Source organism: Pipra filicauda, unplaced genomic scaffold (genome assembly GCF_003945595.2).
Source record: "Pipra filicauda isolate LSUMZ 115617 unplaced genomic scaffold, ASM394559v2 scaffold41_size5083284_pilon, whole genome shotgun sequence".
Taxonomy (NCBI): Eukaryota; Metazoa; Chordata; class Aves; order Passeriformes; family Pipridae; genus Pipra; species Pipra filicauda.
Window position 1 is genome coordinate 2,838,246 of NW_024104554.1, and position 10,659 is coordinate 2,848,904.

Here is a 10,659-nt window from a genome sequence, read left to right on the forward strand (position 1 = left end):
TTTGCGCACAAGTCTAAATCTCAGTGCTGGTTGGTTTGACACTTCTATGTCCATCATCACCTCACTAATAATCTCGTGGTTTTGTGGGTAACTGTTGGTGATCGCTACCCTCTAAGAGGTCTTGCTACCCCCTATGAAAAAGAACATAAAAATGGGTACTCTTGACAACTGAGGCAAATTTGGAAACCCAGACAATCATAGCTCTTAGATATTTTTAATCATAGCTGCTGAGGCAACTCAACTCCTGTACAAATGTAGAAGCTAATTTTACAGGATTTCCTGTTCTTTCAGTAGCTAGACTGATTCCTGGAGGTGGATATATTTAACTGACTTTCATCTGGAGGTTGTTTTTTTCTGATACTGTTTCTTTTTCTGATATATCCCAAATTTTATTGGCAAGTATAAGTGATCAAAATTCTCAACACCTTTTGTCATGGAGACCTCCACAGACTAAGCTGCTGTTACATCATTGCCTGCAAATGAGCTGAGTAGCCCTTTCTAAGCCCATTTTATTTCTGAGGATGGGGCACCTACCACTCTCTCTGCAACATTATACTTAAGTAACTTGATATAGTCCCCTCTTGTCTCACAGGATAAATCCAGGATAAATATGGCTCAACCACCAAACCTCCTCAACATTTGAAGGCATCTCTTTGCAGAGTAAAGCCAAATCCTGTATTTGCTTATTCGCCTGCTGTTGACATAGGCTGTTCTTCGGCAAAAGTTCTTGAAGATATTAAGTACTTCTGCAGTTCTGTGTTCAGAATGCACCAACATCTACAATACACCTGAAAAGGCCTTTTTCTATTTCTTTCCAACACTTATTTACTACTCAGAGATGAATCAGAAGAGAAGCAGTGAATCAGTAAGCTGTGGACTTTTAGAGGCCGCTTGTATCAGTCCAAGGATAAGATCTTATAAAACCTTATTTCTGGAAGAAATCCACTAGACTTCATAAAATATGGTACAAAGGTGCTATGTGGAAAACAACGTAAGAACGGTGTTCCTAAATGTAGCCGCAGGTCATTCATAGATTCTGATGGCTCCTTCCTCTCTTAAGCAGCAAGATAAGCAAAGGCTTGCTATGGAGATTAACTTCCATAGAAAGGGGGATACACAAATTGTCACCCCTTTCCAGACTTGCTTTGTACCTTGCACTGATATAGGTCAAACAGGGCTTGTGAGAGGAAGGTTACATGTCAATGATGATAAAGTTGCTCTTGGGTGTTGGTGGAAGAGCCTAATCTGCACAGCAACCATCATTTAGCTCTCACAACCTACAGTTGTGTTCAAACGCTGGATGGTGAAACACTTGTGTCTGAGCAGGTTAGATCATACCAAAATGATGACTAGGAAACTGGATTGCATTGGTGTCTGGTAAAAGCTCACTGTATGCAATCATTATTTCTGCTGCTTTCTTCAAAAAATAAATGAATAAGGACTTAGCGTTATATATTGAATTCTTCCTGTGGAAAGAACAGTCAAACAACAGCTTGTTGATAAGATTCTGGGATAGTATTTTTTACAAGCAGAACTTCAAACTCCCTGCCACTTTGGACACCAGCTGTGAAGAATGTGATATTGCCTGCAGCACACTGTAGCTTTTGACAGTGAGCAAAACCAAATATAATACTAATATTTATATACTAGTATATATTAGTATATACTAATAATACTATTTTTTGGAAAAAAAATAGTACCCTTCAAAAATAAACTCTCTATCTTTTCAGCCATATTCTGAAATGAAAAGAACAGCCCTAGCCCCATATATTTCAAATTTACTGATACTGAGAGCTAACAGTTATTGTGCCAGCTCCTTGCGAGACTCCCTACCTAAGCTCAGCCAGGGGTCTGGGCGTGGCCCAGGGAAGTACTGCACTTTCAGAGGTTCACAGTCTAATATCAGCCTCACTCACAGAGAAATTAATTCCCTAATAGGATTCCAACTTTAAAATAACAGTACCTTAATGGAGACAGTAAAATAAAAGTATACTTTAAAAAAACCAAACGTTAACTTTCAGAGTGGTAGTTTTATTTGTATGCATTCAATAGCACACATGTTCTTTCATAGTAATACAAACATAGCAACCAAGAAACATCCATACCAGGTGTGACCAGCACTCCATTTCAAAGGATTCAAAAGCAGATCCAAGAAACTCCATGAGAGGCAATGACAGGACAACTTGCTCCCAGAAGAAAGTTTCTGCTTAATCCCCATCAATGTAATGCTTGGCCAATTTCAAAAAACATGAAGACTTATATCCCTTAGAAAAGTAATATACATATTATAGAACAATCTGTATTCCTTACTTATAGATTTCTGTACAGTAATATTTACAATATATTGCAAAGCTTTCAGTCGCTATCTGATTGCAAATACTTGCTTCCAGGCCATAAACCCCAGACTTTGTACCTCTCTCCTGTTGTGCTACAGCCGGGGACATTGTCCTTTGTCACAACATTGGAGCACCTTGAAACACTCGGGTGTAAACAGCAGTTCACTCTGCACACTCACACACCATTTGACTATTTTTGTTTACATAGTTCTAGTCAAAAAAAATCATTCGATTTATGACTCGCCTTTGTCCTCAACCTCAGTTTAAGCTCCTCAGACAACTGGAAAACCAACTCCACTGCTAAAACTTCTGTCCAAACTGCAATGGCCCACTTTACCACAGCTTATCACTAAAGCTGAAAAATCCAACCCCTTCCAAAGCATGTCTTTTATAATCAAATAGTGAAAAACAAAACAAAACAAAACAAAACCAACAAAACAATCTGGATAATTTTTTGAGAAAAAGACAGGTAGTGACTAACATTAGCAAGTTTTTCTTATTTTGAGGGATACATCTGAAAGACCTAGCAGAAAAAAGGAAAAGCCTGTACATGTAACAGTAACAGGAGCTGAATGAAGACTAGAGCTCCCACCATTTGGAAAAAGCACTGAATTACCCATTCCCAAGATGTATGGAAAAAGAAAGATTGTTGTCTGTTGTTGTTCTGACATACTGGGAAGTGTAAATTATTAGCTTCCCCAGAGGTATTATTAAATAAAGGGAATCTATAGCTTATCAGGGAAAGATCTTAGACAGGTCCACATAATCTCTGAAGTAAATGATACCTGGGAGAGCTTGGGATTCCTACACAGTTTGAACAAAGCCAGAGAAATTTTGCCACATATCAATGTGGAACTCCAACTCCCCAAACTATTCACAAAGACAAAAAGTGGGATTAAAAAAATATTCAGAATGGGGCCAGTTCTGATTTCACTAACCTCTGCCATAAAACCTTCATCAGTTTTGAGAATGGCTGATGTTCACTATTTTCAAGCAAATTAAACATATTCCTTCCTAACATTGAAAACTCGTGAGCAACACATCTTTCATCTTAACTTTTGAGAGCTGCTCAACTAAAAGAGCAAAAGCAAACAGAAGTTTGAAAATGAAACCAAATATTTCCTTGGAAACAAAACAAAATAATTCTCTTCTCTTGCAGTGGGGCACTGAATTGTAATGCAAAAGATTTTTCCTGCACTCTGAGCTGTCTACAGGCATCTGTATTTTCAAAGAAAAGCAATCCTTATCTCTGACAACTGTATATAAACATATATGTGGTATGGCACCTTGCAAATTGAGCATGTACAGAACAGATGTGTCAGGTTGTGTCCCTGACTAATAAACCCAGACTCGAGCCTTAAAAACCTGCATCTTAAGTGTATAATTCTTACTATAATTCTTACTATATGAGCACCATCTTGGAGTTTTCTGAGAAGCATCCTTTCATAATAATGTAACAAATACACATGGAAATTCCATTATTTAAAAAAATATCTGCCTGTATTACCTTCCCTCTAAGTCTGCAGGAGCTCACTCATACAAACTAGTTAGTTTTCTCCCAAGTAAAAAGTGGGTTCAACAATTATTTTATCTGGAATTGTTATCCAGTTATTTCAAGAACTTCAGACATGCAGACTTTAGTACGTAACACTAGAAACAGAAGACAAATGCCCTGCATTCCCAAACTGTTGCTGTAATTGAGAACCAGCCATCCAGGGACTGACAAGCACATTTAAAACATAGGGAAATGCAACTCAGATTATTTTTACCTGATGTCAACTATGTCACTTAATGAGCTCTTGAAGAACAACTCTTCCACATCCATGGTAACACAAAGTAAACTTTTAACGTCTGTAGGACCCCCAGGACAAGTCCCCAGTGTGCCAGCGGTGCAGTTATCACAGGTGGCCATCCGTGCAAATTAAAGGGAAACTAGCTTTGGGTTTTTCTTTTTGCAGTGTTTTGTGGTTTGTAATGTCCACATAGAAATGCTTTGGTGTAAGACATTTGCTAGCAAGCAATGACAGATTGGGATGTTTGAGGAAGAGCCAGCAAATTCCATGAGTTGTTGCAGAGGCCTCATTCACTACACTGATGATCCAAAGTATCAGCTTTTAAAACACATTTAGCTCAGCCAGCCCAAATGAAGCATTTTACTGATGATATTGAGTAAGGTGCTGTCTACACTGGGTGTCATGAGGGCCGGCTGTGCCCTAATATGCCTTTTTGCCTTGCAGGGCAGAAATGCTGTCTTGCATAGCCCTACTGCTAGGGAAGTTTGGCTTCACAATTTCCTAACGTGATTCTGTAAGCCACCTGATCACTCACAATACATAAAATTAAAGGTGTTAAACCACAAGCTACCAAAGTTTGCAATGTTTGCAATGTCAGAGTTGGGCACACATTGCAAACAAATTGTACTGTTCTGCAAGCAGAAACAATGCATAACCCTCCCTCAATACCTGTTTCTTGGAACCATCCTGGCAGTATTTTGGGCTATCCTTTCCCAATGGCTGAGCAAGCTGTGTGACAAACTAGCAAGAGCAAACTAGGTACACCAATTTGGTTTGAATACTCGCAGAGAAAGAGAGGTTTGGCAGGGATTTAGCTTACAACATGTTTGCCAAGTATCCCAGATAAAGTTACCACAGTTAGTCCTCACCAGCCAAGAGGATGATTTTGAATGATGTCAGGGTGAGCTCTGGTCATACAGCCCTGGTAAGACACAGCCTTTGAACGTGCAGGTGGAGTGTGTCTGTCTGCAAGGAAATGCCTGACCCAGAGGTCATTGCCACTTCGTTCCCGCTTTCTCCCCATATCCCTGTTGACAAATTCATTGCTAGAAGGAGATGGGTGCACAACACAGACCTTCTGTCACAGCTTGGACTGGCATCCTGAGGCAGTGAGCTGATGCTGATTGTTATTGTGGATGGCAGTTGCTGCTACACTTCACTTTTCCAGGGGCTTTAATTTTGTGTTGTCTTGCTGGGGCACAGTTCACAACCTCCACTTGTCATCGCAGTCTTCGACACCCTTGGGCTTGACAAGAGTGAGGCTTCCAAGGGATGGGGGTGAGGGTAGGAGGTAATAATAAAATACTAAACTTGGACAAAGTAGTCATAAGCCAGATGAGGGAAGAGTTTCTTCCTGTGTCTGGTTTTGTTCAACTTCCAAGTCAAGTATTCTGAAGAAAGAAGAAAAAAAGTGTCATTTGTTATTTATCACATCGGACAAGCATAAGGTGATACTCTAAAGCTTTTATTCAGCTGCTTATGGCTATCGCCAACATAGCGAATTCCCCACTCAGGAGATTTCTACTTGAATAATGCCCATCCATTTAAGAAGGATGCAGAAACTCAAGGCTGAATAATCTTGATTCAGCTCAGGAAGGAGGATGCAGAATGAGCCTCCTGTCTTGTTAGAATCAAGCAGGACTGACAGGGGAGGAGCTGAACTACAGGCTGAACTACAGCCATGAAACAGCAATGCCCATCTTGCTAAAGAACTTGGTTTTCTGAAGCTCACAACCCACAGTCAGACTTTGCAATCACCACTCTGATGAAACATGTTAAAGAACCCCATCCTTCAAATAGCTCTGTTATTTACATGGTGCTCCACCAGGTCCGGGAGAGCTCATGAAAAATTAAATGGAGAACATAAAATATGAATGGAATGATCACTGGCCCATAAAAGCCCTGCAGTTCTTGAAAGGTTTCATACATAATGAATGTTGGGATTTCAGAAAACAGGTTCCTGCTCCCTTGTCCAAAGAAGATGCAACAATTTTCAAGCCTCCGTATAAAACAAGGAACTTCCAAGGATGTGCTTGGGAGAGCCAGGAAGAGTACATTGCTCCCCAGTGCTACACAGGAGTCCACTGCCCATTAATAATCAGTAAGCAAACTAAACAGAGACAAATACTTGGATATTTTGAAAACATAAATATCCAACTTGATGCTGCATTATCAAAGAAAGTGTAGGACTGAACGAAAATTTTTATCAGAACTAAAAGATTTATCTTGCAATCACATGGTGATAACAACTCTCTCCTTAAAATCTTCCCAGTGGATGTAATATTTAGCTTATGGTAATTCTTAATGACCTTTGTCCTTTATTCTGGGTGCTGTGTACAGGTAGTTTTAGTTGACCCCTCTGAACTTCCTGCTTCTGTGGCCTAAATGATAAGTACGTTCTCAGTTTTCAGAAATTACCCTACTGCTGAGATCTGTCAGCTGCATATCAGCCCTAGTATCCTTAAAATTAGGTTTGTAATAAGGACCCTATGAATTAGTGTTTCCTAGGCTATCAAAAATGTTGGTGCCAAAGGCAATTGCCGCCAGTGTAAAGCGCTCCCTTGTTCTAGGTATTAAAGTTATTGCAGAATGACCACAGACTGACTTGAACAAACTTGCTGTTTACTTCATGGAGATCTTTTCACCAGCCTGTTAGGATATGTGTTAGGAACTACCATTTTATTTTCTATGGTAAAAACAAAAAGCCATTGACCAAACCCATGTGAGGTTATAGTGGTTCAGCCCCCAAAAGAGTGCTTCTCCCCTCCTGCCCTTGCCTTTGCCCTGGTGCAGTACCTCCTCTGCAGACTGCAAGCTCCCTGGGGTGCTCACCAGCATCTCCTGCCTCAGCTGCAGCATTGGACATCCTACCACTATGCAAATGGATGGGGAAAGGGCCAACTGCTCCTTCTGTGGTCTTCTGGCCCTAGACCCTAAGCCAGCAAGGGCATTCAGGAGAAAAGCAAGCTTTCATCTGGTTGTTTTTCTTGAGTGGTTCATGCTTGCTGTAATCTGCCTCCCATCCTCTGTGTTTAACAACGTTGGCAGCTGCAAGGAGCTTCAAAAAATTACCACCTTCCTCATTTCATTTTGCATATCGCCCTGGCCTTTTACACAGAAGGATGAGCAAGGAGAAACGATTAGTTCAGGAGAGCCCTTTCTTCTCTCTAAGGTAGCTTGGGAAAGGATCTGTTACATAACAACACTTCTTTAAGTTGCCAGCCAGACACCTGACAAGAATTCCTATCTGCAAGGGCTTGAAATGTTTGTGTGAAAATGGCTCTCTCTCCCTCTTCCTCCTCTTGCAGGAAGAAAATAGGGTTTTGAGAAAAGTTCTATTCTAAAAGTGAACAAAATTTCACATAATTAAAACCAATTTCAATGAAGTAAATGGATTATTGTATTATATAGATTAAAGGAATCGGGAGTGACAGCCCCACATCCATGCAGGAAAGAGGCTCAAGCACTACATTTCTCCACATTCATAAGGCCCACGTGCTCCATCAACAGCTGTGTCTACACCAAGTGATGTTCTTCTCATGCACCAGTTACGAACTGTCAGAATATATACATGTAATCCTTCATACCAAGGCCTATTCATGCAATTTTTAAATACCACACTGTAAGCTGTGGCACTTATCCTAAGGCCATTATGTACTGGAAGGAGAAAAACTGTTATCTCCTAGATCAATACCAAAGGCTCCATGAATATAGTTCTTTTTCAGGAGATCATATGCAAAATAAACACTGCTTTTTTTAAAACCAGGATATCTGCTTTTAGCAGGGCTGAATTTGTTCTGCTTCTGTCTGTGAAGTAATTGATTTCCAAGTCTAGATCCACACATTCGTATTAGTTACCTTTAGTTTAAACAGTGAAGTACCCCTCTGACCAAGGCAAACCACACAACCCATTCCCAGCTACCACTGCCAAACCACATGGCAAAACCCGCTGCAGAGGAAAACCCAAAGCCTGTGAAACACTAGGGGTTCACCTGGAACAAACTTATGGCCCCAGCAGAAAGCTGTGGAGGAAATAAGATTGCTAGCAGGACCACTGACTCAGTTTTGCTTTCCTGATACTTGGGGGCTCCTATGTGCGAGGGGAAGGAGAGAGAGTAAAGGAAAGTAAGGAAGGGAAAACTGTAGCAGTATAGTATAAATACAGTATACTCCTAACGAGTAAGAGTTTCAGTAGTAGAGTATAAATATAGTGTACTCCTAATGAGTAAGAGTTTCAGTTCAGCCTGTTATCCAAGCAACTGTAACCAAAGGTTGAATACTTTTCTAATTTTTTTTTGTTGTTGTTTTTTTTTTTCCCCTAGCATTTAATATATCAGAAATCAGAGAAAACAAGCTATTTGCAAGCAGGAATCTGCAGAGTACAGGCATCCTTCACAGACACTGAATCTTTAATTTCATGTGGGGGGGGTCTGACCTAAACCTGGTAAGCTGCAAGCATTAATTTGTTTTTATTTTGGTTTTTGTAACAACATGGATTTCTGCTTTGCAAATAAGCCATACTTGGAACACACAGTAAACGAAATACATTTTCCTTCAGCCCTTCATGAAAAGATAAGATAAACTTAGAAAAGTCAACTGCTCCTTAAAGAGGAAAGAGAAATACACAAATCACCAGGGTGAGGCTTTGCACACACCTTGAGTTCACCAGGCTGCAACGCACGCTGAAAGAAGCCATCACGCCAGTTCCTGGATCACCTTGTTATTCTCCTTGGCTTTCTTACACGTATACAACCATTTGATTATCCGAGCATTTCGCTCGACCACAGAGGTGCTGCTTGGGACCTGCTCTGTGAGTTCATCCTCCAGCAGCCCCTCATCCCCACTGTGCCTCGTAAAGTCGCTCTCAGATGTTGCCACACTGATGCTGCGGAACTTGAAGGAGACATTGTCAGACACCACGGAGAAGTTCTCTCTTCCCAGGTCCTCAATGACCTCCTGCTCCAGGCCACAGTACTTGAAAAATGTATCAAACTCAGCGAAGGACTTAGAGTAGCGAGAGCTGATGTCCGACTGGGACCGATGGAGACCTCTCCTCTTCACCTCCTTGACCTCGTCAGGAGGTATACTCAGGTTTGAGGGTCTCTCATGCTCTTTTGTACATACCCCTGGGCCTTCGGTGCTCACAGGGACCGTTTGCTCCACTGCATAGTCGCTTGGCTCGTGGTCACCATCTTTTGCCGAGAGGGGCTCATTGCTCTCAGTGCCCACGGTGTCCTCCATGACTCTGGGCAACTCAGGGGAAGGCAACTGCTTCTCCTTTATGGACCCATGGAAGATTCTCTTCACCAAGTTCCCCCGCGAGCTGTCCTGGCTTTGACCTCTCCCAAACTCGCATTTCTGACGGTAAATCACCAGGGAATCCGGCCGCATCTGTCTCTTGTGGGTGCTGCGCCTGGCGATGGGGGGGCCGTGCTGCAAGGGGGCGCGGCAGGAGTACCCCGCCTTGGCCAGCTCCAGGGGCTTCGCGCCCTTCCCTCTGCCCAAGTCCCTGCTGACTGCTTTGCTCTCCACCGAACAGGTCTCGCTGCTGCTCTCCGAGGCTGAGCTGAGCGAGATGACGGGCTCTTGCCTGGTGCTGATGACCTGCTGGCTCTTTACGTACTTGGCCTTATCGGCGGCCAGTCTCTCCACGGCACTTTTCCTGCCCGGGTTGCCGGCCTCCATCTGCCTGCGGAGGTACTCGGGCCCCTTGTTGAGGAGCCGCAGAGGGAGGGAGGAGTGCAGGTCGGAGATAGCGTGCATTCCCACGGCCCGGGAGAGTTCAGCTGGCATAGCAGTTTCAGGGACGCGGATCCTGCTTTCAGTCCCAGGGAGGGAAGGAAAAAAAAAAGAAACAAAACGAAACCAGATAGCGGTGGAGGGCAGCCGGTGCGCAGAGGCAGCGGCTCCGCGCTCCGAGGGCCGAGTTCCGCGCTCTGCTGCGCCGTCGGGGCGCCGCGTGTCCCGCCCGCGCCTCCCGCCCGCCCCGCCGGCCGGGCACAGCCAATCCCGGCCGGCAGGAAGGCAGGGAAAGAGGGAGGGAGCCGCGCTGCTGGGGGCAGGGGCCCGGCCCCTGCCGCTTCCCGCGGTGCTGGGGCGGACCGGGCTCCGGGGACACATCCTTGCCGTGGGCGCAGGGCGTCCGCACCGACGGCGAGGCACTCGGGGGGTTTGCTCCCCTCAGAAGCATCCCCTCCAGGGCCGCCTACGGGGGACGGGGCGCTGCTGTAGGGCCTGACCCGGCAGACCCCAGCGCATCTTCCCTTGCGGGGGCAACACCTCACACCCCTCCCTTCGCGGCCCTTTCACGTCTCAGTGCCTCCCCCCCTGCCCCCGCAGATTCAACTGCCCGGCCTTGCCGGGTGCTCAGCTTAAAGGCATTCTTGCCATTGGAGTGGTTTGGACAGGACGCGGCTCGGGCTTCCAGCGCATAGCGATGGAGCAGGGTCCGGGCACGCCGGGTGGGCAGCACAGATGTGCCTCCAGCTGTGCCTTCAGCTGTGCTAGCAGCATCCTGTCCTTCCCGGGTC

General features: G+C 44.1%; 1 protein-coding gene across 1 annotated transcript; it reads right to left on the reverse strand.

The window, feature by feature from the left end:
- Window positions 1-3,464: 3,464 nt before the first annotated feature.
- On the reverse strand, window positions 3,465-9,981 carry FAM110C (family with sequence similarity 110 member C). The gene is made up of 2 exons (XM_027744786.2): window positions 8,785-9,981; window positions 3,465-5,520 (listed from the first exon to the last, which is right to left on the reverse strand). Exon 1 carries the CDS (start codon window positions 9,920-9,922, stop codon window positions 8,825-8,827), a length of 1,098 nt encoding a protein of 365 aa, XP_027600587.1. The 5' UTR covers window positions 9,923-9,981; the 3' UTR covers window positions 3,465-5,520; window positions 8,785-8,824.
- Between the last annotated feature and the right edge of the window lie 678 nt (window positions 9,982-10,659).

What these genes read in the sequence shown, in the direction of transcription:
- FAM110C (XM_027744786.2), bottom strand. Translation starts at nt 9,922, where the DNA reads ATGCCAGCTGAACTCTCCCGGGCCGTGGGAATGCACGCTATCTCCGAC.